Below are 16,342 nucleotides of genomic sequence, written 5' to 3' on the forward strand. Positions count from 1 at the left end.
GACTCAGATGATCTGTCCTTTGAGGAGTGATGTTGTGTCTCCTCCTTCTGGGATTCCCTTCACATCTGAGCTGTATTTGGGCTCCATCTGTCTCCATGAGTGAGCATCATCTTTATTTATAGGGATAGGTATTGATTTTACTGCCTGGGGTGCTAGCACAACAGCAGTCAGTGCAGGTTCCAGAGCTGAAGCTGTCATTACTAAGGTTTCTGATGCTGCAGATTTCGCAGATGTTGAAGTGGTCAGTGTTGAAGTCTCTGGCTCTGAGGGTGAGCTCTCCATATTCTTTTCACTGCCCAATCCCGGGGTGTGATGTATGTGCAAAGGAGCACTGGCTGAAGTTGGTTTATTAGGCTTGCCTGAATAGCAACAGTCACCTCTGGGTCTGAAATGACCTGTATGGAATGTTCTGGCAAATGTTGCTTGAGCCAAGCATCCCTGAATTTGCAGAACCTGACAGAGAAGGACTTGCGCACTGAGCACCTTCTGGGATATAGCTCTCCCCTAGGCAGAAGAGAACTTTAAGGGTTTGGCATTTGCCATTAGATGTGGCAGTTGTCACGAGCCCCTTGCTCTGCTGTACACAGAAGTGTTCAGTGGAGTAGGAGTCTCTGGTAACTTTTCTTCCCTTTTTCGGGAATGGGGGTGAGGAGATGGGAATTGTCCAAATAAATGGAGTGTGAAGATGAAGATTTCTTCACAAGTCTCCAAGAAAAGAAGTGGGTTAGGCATTTGCTAGATGTCATATTTCACAGCCACGAGTGGTAAGAGGGAATGAAGGGAGGGTCACAGCTGCTCCAACCCTTATGCCCTCACACAGGAACATGAGGAAGCACAGGGCACATGTGCAGCCCTGACTGATACTGGTGTTCAGAAGAATTCGACCTCATGCACTTGAGACACACTACACCTATAGTGGGATTGACATTGACATAGCATCAAAGAGAAATGTCCATTATTGAATTTTATGCTAGGACAATGGGACAGGTACAACCTGTCACCAAAAAATCTATTACTTCTCGTCCAAGTATACTTTTCTATCCGCGGCTCCCACATACCAATTAAACACCTCAGTTCACTGAATGTGAAAGCTATTTGTTGCTTTGGTACACTTGGATGGAACAGAAGTTATTGCACCCACTATAAAATACAAAAATTGCAGATATCTAAATAAGATGATTTATCCCATACTGCATGAAAATGATTAAAAAAAGAGTAAAACATTATGATGTACACATGCACCTGAAGTGAAGACATATGAGGATTTAAGAGAGCTTTAATAATCCTCCTCTAATGAGGTAAATTTATAGTCTTACAAAAGCACTGTGTACTACATAAAGAAGTTATCAACAGCACAGCTTACTTGTGCATTAAGGATCTTAAAAACACTTAGGGTGGATTTTCATCCATAAAGAGTCCTCCTTTGGTATCTTAGAATTTTCCAAGTAGCAGTTATTTCTATATTCTCTCTCTATCCCAAGCCCAGGGGCACATCACAATTTATAGCCTGAACTAAAGGAGGAAAAGGAAAAAATGTACTTTGGGATGATGGAAGTAATATAGAAGATGGGAATCATTCTGCTGTAAAACACTATATGCTACATAAATAAAATAAGTTCTGCTTATAAATAAAATATGTAATGTCCATTCCTAACCATAATCGCCTCTTAAGAAATAAACACTCAAGTTGGAGCGGAATAATTGAAGGGTGGTATGTTGCTGGTATTTGTCAGGAGTATTCGCAACACTGACAGTAATATTAACCACAATCCATTTCAGTTGCTTTGGTTTATCATTGTGCGACTGATGTTCAAAACAATGTCATCAGAAGCTGCTTATATAAAGTGTGGGTTTAACCTATACATTGCAGTTATTTAAATCTGTACTAACTGTGCAGAACTAGTTAATATATAAACAAGGCCATCACCTTAGGTTTGTCAATTAAAGTGACAAACATTTAAAGTTATAATATTTAGGCATGGATACAATAGGTAATAAATATAAACAGTGTACTATACATACTTTACTGCCAAAAAATAGAAGTGTTTTGAACATAAATCCACTGACTGATATATTATTTCGCATTTTAAACTACAATTATTTCAGTGCATTACTCAAACTAACACTATAAATTCAATAGTGTAGATGTACAAAACAAAACAAAAAAGGTAACTAATAACTTCTTATGGACCAATAAATCTTTTACAATATAGAAGAGGTCAAAAATATCCCTTCTTCAGGTAATCTTTGCCCAAAGCTTGCATTTTTATTTGTTCTGCTGTTTTAACAAAAATTTACCTTGTTTATTCTTTTATTTTTTGGTATCAAAATACAACTTCAGAATGTTTGTAGTTATTTGTTAAAACCATGTGAATGTTAAATGAAAAGTGTTACTAGAACCCCATAACTTGAAATATTTTCAAAAGTCTTTAACAGTTTAAAAGTTCTTAATAGTAAAAAATAATTTATGCTTTGATTTTTAATCTTCCTTCCCAAAATTAAAAGAATGACATGTCGTGTAAGATCCATAATGTACTGTCTTCCCACATTATCTTCCAGTAAAATAGTGGTTGTTAACAATATGCTGCTGGTTAATGTTGTTTGATCAATTACTGTGAACCTACCACCAGAGAGAAAGAAAAGGTTCAAAATATAACCTATATGTGGGCCATGCAGCTAGAAACATCTATACAGCAACCAAAATCTGAATTACTGTATCTGTGACATATAGATGGCATATTCATTCTTGCTGTATCTCTTGCAGAGCACACCAAAAGCACTGGCATTCATCAGAAACAGCACTTAAAATTTAACAGATAAAGAAGTGTTGTCTGATCAACAGCAGTTAAGGTAAAGGAAGATGCATGTTAGGTATATACATACACATGCTATCCAAATAGTGAATGGGAGACAATGGCAATAAATCACCACTCAAGGGTAAAATGTTACTAAGAATTTAATATGTTGCCTGAAAGTGGGCTTACAACATGAACAAGACTACTTTTACTTTTTCTGTTTTAATTAACACATTACTATCTTCCTAGATAGCATGTCTATCTGTTTTATTATCCTTTGGGATTATTTCTTAAAATATTCTCAAATGCTTATACCCAGGACAGTTAAGAGGTATGCCTAGTACTCAAGACATCCATTCCTTTTGGACTTGTATCATTTGGCCATCCAACCAGGGAGAGAATTCTTTGGTTTACCCATGGCTAAAAAAATATTTAACAATCTTCATCATCACTTTCACCAAAAGTAAACAGACCATACCATCACTCAATGCATAATCAAGCGTGATCCCTAAGAGCAGTGTTTCCCAAACTTGGGACGCCGCTTGTGCAGGGAAAGCCCCTGGCGGCCAAGCCAGTTTGTTTACCTGACGCGTCCGCAGGTTTGGCCGATCGCGGCTCCCACTGGCCGCGGTTCGCCACTCCAGGCCAATGGGGGCTGCGGGAAGCGGTGGCCGGTACGTCCCTTGGCCTGCGCCGCATCCCACAGCCCCCATTGGCTGGGCATAGTGAACCGTGGCCAGTGAGAGCTGTGATCAGCCAAACCTGAGGACGCGGCAGGTAAACAAACTGGCTTGGCCCGCCAGGGGCTTTCCCTGAACAAGTGGCATCCCAAGTTTGGGAAACACTGCCTAAGAGTGATGGGGGCTAGTATAGTGCCCAGCATAAGTTAGAGTAGCTTTAGGGTTGCTTTAAGCTGCAATGGCAGGTAATAGCCTCCAAAGGGACACTAGCTGCCTATTCTCAGAATACACTTCCTTCGGATACAACCCCTCTATACTGGAGGAATAGTGACTGACTGTGCTGACTTTATGCTCCTTAGGGATTTTTCCATACTTGAGAAGTCCTCAGCTACCCAGTTTGGGGAGTTTTACAATACTTTTATGCTGGAAAAGTAAAAAAAAGTCCCTCAGGAGGCACAACCTTACTCATTAGGTCAACGCTGAAATGGAAAACAAGTAAGCATGATGGACACATGACAATAAAATGAGATCTTTCAGTTCTCTGACCACGGTTATAGAAGCACTGGCCATGATGCCATTGTTAAGAATAAGTTCCATTTTGCACTTAAATGCAGGGATTCAACTTATATTTTATTAAGAAAAATACACTCTATCCTTCCCAAACTTACAGTACTTTAAGTACAAAATGAATTTTCTGAGAATGTACAAGTAAATCTGTCAGTTTATGAATTAAAGACTAATTAAAAACCTGGCCCTTTAAAAAATTTAGTATTTTTGCCAGTTTTTTCTTTGTGCCAAATTATCTTAATGGAAAAACAGACATTTTCCATATAGTTAAAATTAATTGAAATATTGAGCATATGGTATAGTTGAAGAAATTAGGTTATAATTAAGAAGTTAATAATGACTGGTATCAATTTCTATGATTATATAGGCTACAGAGAGGTTCATGTAATTCTTGCATTTGCCTTTCTAGCATCAGAGGTAACTCAACCAATCACCACCCTTTCCTCTGTAATTAATTTGCATGAGAATAATCTATTGGTTGTAACAACTCAGTGGTATGAGAGAGACTGATCATGTGCTCCGAGGAAATGAGCTGTAGCTCACGAAAGCTTATGCTCAAATAAATTTGTTAGGTGCCACAAGTACTCCTTTTCTTTTTGCAGATACAGACTAACACAGCTGCTACTCTGAAACCAGAGTTCTGAGTGTCAGAGTAGTGTCCAACTGTCACTTCTCAGCACTTGAAAAGTTTCTCATGGCACTTCTACCTTGGCTTCACCGCAGACTGAGGTGACACTTGTAACACTTGCCACAGGGAACCCAGAACAATAAGCCACTGTGTCACTGCTCCACCTTAGCAAGAGAAGGCATTGCTGGAGCTTAAACTATATGACAGCTCTTTACTATACTCTGTCAACCTTACCAGCAAACTCCCCAAGACTCTGCCTATCTAAACTTCACCTTGTATGTAACATTCAGTGAACTCTAGTTCTCAAGTTCCCCTAGACATCATTCTGTAATATCCAGTCCCTCCCACTGGACACTCATGGAAATTAAGTCCATTGCATCCAAAAATACAGTATATACAGACACACACACAGGCCTGTTAGCCCAGCTAAGGACACGCACTTTGCCTTATTACACAGTACTGAGATGCTTTATAGTAAAACTAAGAATAAGTATATTAATAAAGAACATATATTTAAGTGATCCTAAGCAAGAGAAAAATAGGGACAGGTATAGTTAACAAAACAACAACAACAAAAAAAACCCCCACACTTTCTAGTGTCTAACTTTAGCAAGTTACAATCTTTCCCTAAGCATCTTTCTCACTTACATCAAGCTACAAGCATGTCCAGCCCTTCAGGCAGTAGGATCCACCATTCACAGAATCAGAAGGTGCTGATTTCTTTGTCCTTTGTGATGGATAATAGGAGAGTCCCTTTTCTTCAAAGTCTAGAAACCCTTTGAAATGTATTCTTTGAAAAGTAACTCTAGAAAAAAATCCACTCCCCTGCTGCTTGTTCAGGCACCAAGTCCCTTTCTCATCCTCAGGTCAGTTTGGTTTTTCAATTGGCTTAACCACTTTGTTTACTCTAGATATAAATGTTTTTTCATTGTCCTTCACTTGTAAACAAGCCAGGCAGACAGAAATCTACATTCCTTTGTCAAGGGCAGGCTTGTTTATCAACTGCTTCCAAAACAGATCTCCAGAAAATATACATAACTTTATTCACAACATGTACATACAGCACACAATAGGGTGACCAGATGTAAGGGACAAAATATTGGGACACATGGGTGAAGCAAAAAAAAAAGCAGCCGGAGTTACCGAAGCAAAAAAAACCAAACAAACAAAACACCGTCAGAGCGGACAAAGCCTCAATATCGGGACAAATGGCATCCCGACTGTGCATCGGTCGGGACGTGGGACAAAGAACTAAAAATTGGGACAGTCCCGATTTTATCGGGACATCTGGTCACCCTATCACACAATGATATTTCTTTCAGAGTAGCAGCTGTGTTAGTCTGTATTCGCAAAAAGAAAAGGAGTACTTGTGGCACCTTAGGGACTAACAAATTTATTTGAGCATAAGCTTTCGTGAGCTATAGCTCACTTCATCGGATGCATTCAGTGGAAAATACAGTGGGGGGATTTATATACACAGAGAACATGAAACAATGGGTGTTACCAGACACACTGTAAGGAGAGTGATCACTTAAGGTGAGCTATTACCAGCAGGAGAGTGCGGGGGGGGGGTGGGGGGGTAGGGGGGGGGGAGGAGAGAACCTTTTGTAGCGATAATCAAGGTGGGACATTTCCAGCAGTTGACGAGAATGTCTGAGAAACAGTGGGGGGTGGAGGGGGGAAATAAACATGGGGAAATAGTTTACTTTGTGTAATGACACATCCACTCCCAATCTCTATTCAAGCCTAAATTAATTGTATCCCGTTTGCAAATTAATTCCTATTCAGCAGTCTCTCGTTGGAGTCTGTTTTTGAAGTTTTTTTTGTTGAAGAATTGCACCTTTTAGGTCTGTAATCGAGTGACCAAAGAGATTGAAGTGTTCTCCAACTGGTTTTTGAATGTTATAATTCTTGATATTTCTGATGCCACCGGTTTTTACATGACACCTTACAAGTCACTGTTTGGCTGAATATTTTGACAACAGTGTGTGGAGTATGCCCTTTGCCAGTTGACATAAGTGGCTCTTAGGTTCACAACACTGGCAGGGAAAACTGGGACAGGAGCACTACAGTGACATAATTAAGGGAAAATATGATAAAAATCAAATGCATCTTTAAAAGTCAATTCAATTTAATCAGGAATCTAAAATATTTAAAATGGCTTAATCATAATCACATGATTATTGCATGGCATCACTACAGTGCAGAATTAAGCTTGTTTCAGTGCTTTAACTATGCGTTTCTTACCTCAATACGTTTGGATTTCTTTTAACTGTACCCTTAAATCACAATTTTTGGGGTTTATGCAGGTTGGTTTTGAAATAATTTCAACATCCCTCTACATTGAAAATGGTTTAGTTTTGCACTTGAAAGATTCCTCCCTATTTGTTTTGTACAAAGAACAGAGTGCATCTTCCCTAAATTTACAGCACATAATCTGTAGTCAAAGACTGACTTTTCTTGAGATTTTCAAGCAGATCGGTACTCAGTTAATTAATTAAACAACTTAAAACAGGACAACATAGGATAAAAGGAAAAATAAGATGTTTAAAAATATTTTCTCCTGTGCCTCTCACCTTTTTTAGATTCTTTTTGCTATAAACTGACTGGTTCCTTTTCCTGTACACTTACCATATAATTAAAACTCATCATAATGAATATACATTTGAAGAAATCAGGTTGCAATTAACTCTCATTTTTTCTTCCAACTTTCCCACTAAGTTAACCAGTTTCCACTACCCAAAATGGCTGCCTTTTACTCCATATCACCAGTTTTGGGTATCAGGAAGCAATTTTTCCCTCCCAGAAAGATTGGCAAGATGGCTGGTGGGTTGCTTTCCCTTCATTGCAGTTCCCTGATGGCCCAGTTTTAGAGTAATAAGGAATAAAAAAGATAGCAATTTTAAAGTATTAAGTTCAATAAATTGAGTTCATAAGAGGAAGTTACTCACCTTGTGCAGTAACGATGGTTCTTCAAGATGTGCGTCCCTATGGATGCTCCGCTGTAGGCGTCTGTGTGCCCTGCGCCTCTAATCGGAGATTTTTGGTAGCAGTGTCCCATTGAGCCCGCGCATGTGCCCTCCCTCCCTCGTGGTCTGCCTCGAGGTTATTTAGCACTGCACGGGCGAACCCCACTCACTTCATAGAATCATAGAATCATAGAATATCAGGGTTGGAAGGGACCCCAGAAGGTCATCTAGTCCAACCCCCTGCTCAAAGCAGGACCAAGTCCCAGTTAAATCATCCCAGCCAGGGCTTTGTCAAGCCTGACCTTAAAAACCTGTAAGGAAGGAGATTCTACCACCTCCCTAGGTAACGCATTCCAGTGTTTCACCACCCTCTTAGTGAAAAAGTTTTTCCTAATATCCAATCTAAACCTCCCCCATTGCAACTTGAGACCATTACTCCTCGTTCTGTCATCTGCTACCATTGAGAACAGTCTAGAGCCATCCTCTTTGGAACCCCCTTTCAGGTAGTTGAAAGCAGCTATCAAATCCCCCCTCATTCTTCTCTTCTGCAGACTAAACAATCCCAGCTCCCTCAGCCTCTCCTCATAAGTTCCTTCCTTCTCTACCACAGAGCCCTGTAGAGCAGTGGTTCTCAAAGCCGGTCCGCCGCTTGCTCAGGGAAAGTCCCTGGCGGGCCAGACCAGTTTGTTTACCTGCCACATCCACAGGTTCGACCGATCGCGGCTCCCACTGGCCGTGGTTCGCCACTCCAGGCCAATGGGGGCTGTAAGAAGGGGGGCTAGAAATGTAGGTTCAGGGCTAGAAATCAATCAATCTCCTTGCTTTAGAGGTGGTCCTAACTGCTGTGAAGTAGGGCAAGGTGACTTCTGAGAGGCGTGACAGGTGTATAGATGGCAGCTGATGCTGTAAGGTATCATTATTCAGGCCTCGACCAGCTCATCAAAGTGTTTATAAGAGGCAGTTTGAGAGGTCACAGACTGGAGTGCAGACTGTTCCTATTTTTGAGCCCTGGTCCTCTTACACTGTGGCTCATAACAGCACTGAGATGGTGGGTATTGAGAAGATTGTGACCTGTGGTGCAGTTGAGAGGTATATCTTCTCTTCTGTCCCACCATGTAGATTCCTAAGGAGTGTAACATGGTCTGAGAATCCTTCAGGATGTGGAAAGAAAATCTGTCTTCTCTGCAGAGAGTTTGGCCCTTCAAACTGGAATTCTGTAGCTCTTTGGTCAATATAGAGAGGAGTAGCCAACAAAAAAAAAAAACACCACAACCTGCCTCAGTACCACTGTCATGGAGACTGGGTGGGCAGCTGTAACAGCTACATCCAGTGCTGTCTCTAAGACCAGTCGAACTACTAACTGACCATCTCTAAGAATAGCCTGAATCTGTTCTTTTTGTGTTTCCAGTAATGTTCTAGAAACACACTAGGTTTCCCATAATTAATAAAATTTCATTTGGCCATGTCAGTTTGGTAATTTATGACTCTAAACTGTAATCTTGTCGACGAATATGCCATCTTGCCAACCCTGATCGTATGGAGTTGACTTGGCATTATGTTGCTTGCTTCATGCATTAACCACATCCACTATGATGGAGTTGGGTTGCAGATGTTGAAAACAAAGTCTGCCTCTTTGGGTAGAGATGTAGGGTTTTGGTTGTTGGGTTTTTTTTGTTTGTTTTTTTGTTGTTGTTGTTGTTTTTTGTTTGGTTGTTTTTTTTACACTCTGTTGCTGGTTGGTGCGATGGAGGCTGGTGTCTGCCAGATGAGTATGGTAGGATCTAGAATCACTTCATTAATTGAGAGGACAATTCTAGATGAGAAAGTGCTGTGAAGAATTTCCACCAACTTGTGATGTGTATCTGCCACCTTCTGTAGGGGAATCTGCAGCTCGTCTGCCACCCTCTTGGTAAGATCCAGAAAGTTCTTAAAATGTTCACCTAGTGATGAGGGGTGGGCAGCACAGCCTCATCTGGGAGAGATGAGGAGAAGTGTGCTGAAGGGGAAGAGCCCTCTTCGGGTTCTTTTTTCCTGTTCCGAAAAAGCTCTCTCCTGCGCTGACTCAGGTGCTCTGGACAGCCAGGCTGTAGCAAACCATCTGGTGGACTCTCCCCGAGAGATACCATGGATGATTGTGACGTGTGTGTATGTCGCCCAAGAATTACAATATGGTCTTGGGGCGGGAGAGGGAGGGAGGAAGGCAGGCATGGGCGGTGGCCTTACCTCAGGGGGCCCGTAGCATGATTGTAGGTTTGTTGATGGAATTGGGGAGGACCCTTGTAGTGGACCATGATGAGGGGCCAGAGAAATGATTTCCTCCTGGCCGGTGTCAGATTCGTCAGGGTAAAGGTGGCACTGACTGGGGTATTGGAAGCATACAGCCCGGTGTCAAGAGCGATTCTGGGTGCTGGGATGCGCTTGATACCGGGGTTCTGGTACCAAGTAATGGGGATTGTGGTTCTTCCCTAATCATCATGTCTCCAGGGTACCAGAGCTCATGCAGTACCATGGGTTCATTTGGTACCACAGAGTGTCCGTGTTATGTTATCAGTACCGATAGTCGGACAGAGCACTCCCTAAATGAAAGTTTTGCTGTGCCCAGTACAGAAAGTTTGTTGGTACCACTATTTTAGAGATGGTACGGTAATTGTCCCTCCCTGGGTACTGAGGCCACAGGTCTCCAGAGAACCAGAGCATGTGTGTTACCATGGGCTCATGTGGTACCACAGAGGAGTGTCTGTAGCATGTTGTCAGTATCAAAGGTTGGGACGGTGCAGAACACTTCCTAGATGGGAATTCTGTTTCACCTGGTACCAAAAGGTTTCTCTGTGTCGCTCTTTTAGAGATGGTATGGTAATTGTCCCCTCTCCTTAAGGGGCAGTAGGGTTGCCAGCCTCAGAGCATGACTGCGGAAGCCCTCTCCAGGGACCAGAACGGTGCCACAAAGCAGAGCTCACAGCAAGAGGTCCATTTTTGGGTGCCTGCTTCAGAGCTGCTGGTATCTACCAAGGTGGCCGCTTTTACTCGGAACCATGTGTTTGGATCGGTGCTGAGATGGCCACACTGGCAAACGCCTCTGGCTGGCCAGTTGCTCAGAGGAGCTCTTTTTACAAGCTTTTCCGGGGGGAGTCTGCTGGTGGCTTCTTTTTTTTTTTTTTTAATTATAATATCCCAAAGGAATAAAATAAAATAATCACTAGCCTAACTACTTTTAAGGAGAACAAAGGTAACAAAACAAACACTACTTATGCTAATGACACAGATAAGGAAGGGAGGACTTCTCATTCTATCTGAGGCCAAAAGCGTAGAGAAGGAAGTGAGTGGGGTTCCCCCATGCAGTACTAAGAGGCAGACCAGAGGGAGGGAGGGCACATGTGGGCACATGAGGGCAATGGGACACTGTTACCAAAAATCTCTGATTACAGGCGCAGAGGTACACAGACACCTACAGTGGAGCACCCATAGGGATACTACTCAAAGAAGAATAGTAACTTCTGACTACTATCCAGTACAGGTCAGAGGCTCAAAGGCACCAGATCCCAGGGTAAACATGAGTAAGAACCTATGTAGTAACTCCTGGACCCTATTAGCTTCCAGGAACAAAAAGGTGACCTTAATTCATAGCAGTACACCTCTTATGTGTACTGTCATTCCTTGTACGAAGGACAGAGGATTAGGAGGTAGTCAAATCCTAGCAGTTAGAGGCCTACTCTGAATGCTGCTAATATGGCATTGTTATTATTAATAATAATTTGTATTACATAAAGGCTTTTAATAGCACACTGAACCCAAGTAAATATCTGAAATTTAGGATCATGAAAAGGTGGGGAAGGAGCTGGCTTAAAGTTAAAATGTTAATAAAGTTGTGGAATGCCATTTTAAATCCATCCCTGAGTTTGCATTTCATTCTCCTGAGTGTCATAACTGAACATCATTTTTTCCCACTAGTATTTTTCCAAATTGGCAGTAGTGTATAATTTTGGCATTGTAGGTAGGAGTAATATAAGAAATATTTCCCAAGAAGTTTTACTGAAAAATATCTATAAACTTTCACATTTAGAAAAATGTTATGGAATATAAACATCAGCAAGCTAAAATTAGAATTTAAACACACACACACACACACACACACCCCTCACCAGCTAAAACTCCAGCAATGCTCATATGTGCACACGAAATCACAAGGTAAGGCCCCACAGAATCCCTCAATACTTACTTCTTAGTGTAAATTTCTAAATATAATAATGGTAGCAAACCATACTAACTGTTCTACAAGTAAATTAAGTGATATCCAGCAGTGGCTATGATCAGAATCATCTGACAGAATTCTTTTGAAGACATGACAAAACTTTGTTGAATGAAGGGCAGTGGATAATGGGATGGTTTTTACCTAGCTCTCACCAAGACATTCAATAAACTAATGCACTAGCAATTTAAATAAAATTAGAATTTTTTGAGTCAGTCCTATGAAACCATGACACACAGAAAACCAGCTTAGGATACTATACTACCATATGGAAGTTATGGTCTAGTGTATGGAAGTTGCAAATAAATCATATCGTCCATGAGGCTGAAATAAATGGAGAGAGCAAGTATAAAACAAGAGAGATAATGACTCCACTGAATAAAGCTTAATGAGACCACATTTGTAAAATGCAATATTGTACCCACATCGTTCACTTAAGAAAGAATACCTTAACAGTTTGAATCAAGTACAAAAAAACCAGCAAGACTAATTTATGGGTATGGAGGAAGAGTTGTATGAAGAAAGGCATATCGAATTGACAAAGTTGTCTCCGGAGAGAAAAAAAGTTAGCTTCATTATAGTAGGTACTTATGGTACCTAAAGGGACAGAGAAAATAGTTTATTTACACACTGGGAATAAGGATGTGACCCAGGAAATACTTAAGGCATAACACCATCACAGGATCTACCAACTAAGAAGAAGGGATTTTCATCAAAAACACAATGAATGGACTTGGCTGATCTTTAGTCCTTACAATCCATGCTTTTCTCTGTTTGTGTTTCTAAGTTAAAAAAAAAATGTTCAAACTAATTGCATGTATGTTCTATAACTGAAGGCATCTTCTATTAAAAATAGTCTTAAAATGGTATCAGTGGAAACTATGCATATCAATAACTCATTTTCCCATAAAACACAGTTGGTCCTCTACCTATTAGCAGTACCTGTGTGTAAATATGATATTCTGCTAATGGTTGTGCATTTAACAGTATTAATATATCTCACAAACATGGAAAAAGATATGTACAAAAAATGTAAGCTAGTGTGACAGTTACTGAAAACTTATCATCTCTGATGACAAATACCTTTGACAAATCCCTGAAGTTGCTAGGAAGCGTAAGATCCAACTCTTCTGATTCATAGTTAGTGATAACCCAGGGGAATACGGGATACTGATTTAAGTCATTGTAAGTACGTCCTGGTGAAAACAGAAACACCACTTTATTTAAAGGCAATAGAGTTAAACAAAATACTGACCCTGGAGATATGATTTATTATATAATTTGATAACCACCACAAGAAATGCTTTTTTATTATAAATCTTTTACAATTGCAATGTCTGAATTTTCTTTGTTGAAAAGGATATGAAAAAGTTTTATTGGATTGCCAGTATTCCATTTTAAATATTGCAGTTCATTCAATTTTAATTGTCAACTCTCTTGCACGCTATAAAAAGTGACAGTTAAATGCATTCGGTTTTATATGTATCTTTTTATTTTTTGGTTTTTGTACAGATCTATAATCTAATCTCCTAGGCTACTCTAAACTGAACTGACTATAGGAATAGAAAAGGCCAATGACCTTTATGCATAGAAATAAAGTGGCAGATTCTCCATTCCAGTTGTGCAACACTTGGGTGCACTGGAGAAGGAAGAGGTGCAGATCTTAGATTTTGAGCTGCATGACACTGGCACAAGATAAAGTCACATCCACCAACTTTCCATCATCAGAAAGTTCACATGAATAAAGGGAATTCTCCACTGACCATATGAACACTTAAAAACAGACTGGAAAATGTGGCCTGAAGTATTTAAGTTTCATTTCTATATTTGTGCTTAATTTAATCTATCAGTTGAACTAAACTGGTGAAAACAAAATATGCTACCAAAATTGTTTCTAGTTCTTTTTTTGATGGATACATTGCAAAGTTTTAGATATGATATTATGTTTATATATCATGAAAGTATAGTCTTTGCTTTTCATTGAATCATAAAAGTTAGATAATTCAAACCATCTTCCTGCCAATGTAAGATTCCTTCCAACAATACATTTTTTAGTGTTTTGTCCAGTCTTCTTTCAAAAGTCTCAAGTGACAGGTTTCTACCACTTTCCCAGGGTGAGTATTTCACAGCCTAATCTATCTCATTGTCAGGAAATGGTTCCTAATACTCAGCCTAAATTTTCTTTTCTTGGTTTTATCCCATTACCCCAACAATAACACAAATACACCACATTACATATTCTTCCCAACGATATTTACACATTTAAATATGTATATAGCTCTTACTATTTCCTTATTAATCATTCCCTTCAAAGTCCATAGAAAATTATTTTTGTTCTTCTATGAACTCTCTCAACTTTGTTAATCTCTTTCTTGCAGAATGGGATGCTTCACACAATACCACCTCCAGGTTGCCTCGGGAAGGAGTAGGTGTACATTGGTCAGGATATTGGAGCTTCCAGAGCCCACTCTTATAGACAGGCACAGCCCGGTCCATAGCCAAGCTCCAGATTCAGGCCTTTTGAAATGCCACCTTGCCTGATGGGTGTAGGTGTGTGTTTAATACAGGTAAAGAGAGCCTTGCTACCCCAAACATGAATAGTTTAGCCTTCCCTTTGTTCCACAACATTATCTTTTTTACTCCTTCTAGGTTAAACAACAGGTATCACTACCTCACTTTGCTCTCTCGATATTTCATTACAACCCCTTTCCTCAGCAGTAAGGATTCTGGTGCATGGAATCATTCACTGGATGCGAAAAATTTGTGTCATGGATCCCAAGCTAGTTTGCCTTAGGAAAGGGTTCAACTCATCTCATTTGGATGGGAAGCTTGCAATGAAATCAACTCAATCCTCTTATTTATAAAAGCTGCCAGCATCTTGGCATCTGTGAGGCAACGATTAATTAAGGACAGACTGATTTATGAAATGTGCTTTGTAGGAGTTGAGGTGTTTATTCCTAGCCATTATTTCCATACTATCTAGGTCTGGGGCTATGCTAGCAGGTTTTTCAGTGTAGTCTAAGCCACAAATAATGGCGACTGAGAATTGAGCGGTTTCATAATACTTTGAGAGCAACATATTTGAGAAAATAATATTCCACATAGTTGTCCCAGCCTGTGTTCTTCTAATGATGTACTATTCTTTTATCCCTGACAACTTACTTCAGCATAGTGTCTTGCATTAAGTCCTGGCTGGAATCTACTGGAATGAGATATACTAAATGAAGCATATACTAAGCATAGGTAAGCAGTATTTCAGACACTAGAGCAGGGGTTAGATCAGCTCCCTGATTGAGGAATAAATCAACTGTGGGAGGAGATGATTGGCCTCCCAGGACTGCAGTGGTTGTGAACTTGGCAAACCCTTTCCAAATAACAATGACATTTATTGCCCATGGGAGCATTCAGTCTCTCCAACTGAGTGTTCATGATTCATCAACAAACAGGAGATTGCAGTCATGTGTAGACCTTCGGATTAGGTGAGCCTGTTTTGTCATAGGTAGAACTAGATAGTTTTGAGAGTATTGAAAAAAGAATGGTAATAGTAAAGAGGCCACTATCTCCTCTCTGCCTTTCCACTGCTGCCAGGACCTTCTGCACTTTCGGCTACCCTGTTCAAGTTGAGTTCAATGTAAACTTTTCTTCCTCTGATTATAAAGAAAATGCATTTTAGGGGAACTTGGATCATCACTGAAATGTTTTAATTTGAAAAAAATATGATCTATAAAGCTGCATGGGAAAAGGTCTATTTTTAGAAAGTTTACACATAGGAGTGAATCTAACACTGAGTCATTATCCTCATGTCCTGAAGAGACTGTGCTACCAGTAACTGATCCACTAATATTTTCCTTTCTGAAGTAGATAATTGAAGGAGTACATTACCAGCTATGGTGTTTAGAAACATCAGATATTCAAAGTTTGAAATTTCTCTGTGCTGCCACCGCTGGGTCATATTGGAAGCTTTGAAAATCTGGCGTGGACTAGCCAAAGAGATGCGTCTGGAAAACAAAATCTTTACAGTGAGAAAATAATATGAAACCTTTTAAGAAGGCTGGAATCCTTTCTTTTGTACCTATCTACTTTTATTGCAAAACAGAGGAACACTCTTTTTACTTCTGGATTTCATAGCTGTGAAACTTTGGAGAGGGATCATATAGAAATATGAATATTTGAGTGCCTAAATTCTTCTTATGGGAAGAATAAGTACACCTAAATTGTTATATCATATATAGCATATAGACTATTGTTCATATTTTAGTTTATGATTACTAGATGAGAACAGGCTTGGGGCTTGTCTACACGGCATGTTAAAGAGCGCCAGAAGAGTATGATTTGTAAAGCCTTCTGATGTTAACGTGAACTAGTTACCTTTTAGAGTACACCAGCAGGTTCTACACTGGGCAATTATAGCACAACACGTTAGAGAGCTTCACAAATCAGACCCCTCTAATACACTT

At 40.0% G+C, this 16,342-nt stretch overlaps 1 protein-coding gene across 9 annotated transcripts in view; it reads right to left on the reverse strand.

Annotated features, from left to right (window-relative positions):
• The window catches only part of LRBA (LPS responsive beige-like anchor protein), a 549,006-nt gene that overhangs the window by 170,735 nt on the left and 361,929 nt on the right, over positions 1–16,342 (reverse strand). For all 9 annotated transcript variants that reach the window (XM_043545801.1, XM_043545802.1, XM_037897376.2 and 6 more), the window contains exons 43-44: positions 15,768–15,883; positions 12,969–13,081 (exon numbers count right to left, since the gene is read on the reverse strand). In XM_043545801.1, coding sequence (XP_043401736.1) covers positions 12,969–13,081; positions 15,768–15,883 — 229 coding nt within the window. The remainder of the gene's footprint in view (positions 1–12,968; positions 13,082–15,767; positions 15,884–16,342) is intronic.

Source organism: Chelonia mydas, chromosome 4 (genome assembly GCF_015237465.2).
Source record: "Chelonia mydas isolate rCheMyd1 chromosome 4, rCheMyd1.pri.v2, whole genome shotgun sequence".
In the NCBI taxonomy this organism is placed as follows: domain Eukaryota; kingdom Metazoa; phylum Chordata; order Testudines; family Cheloniidae; genus Chelonia; species Chelonia mydas.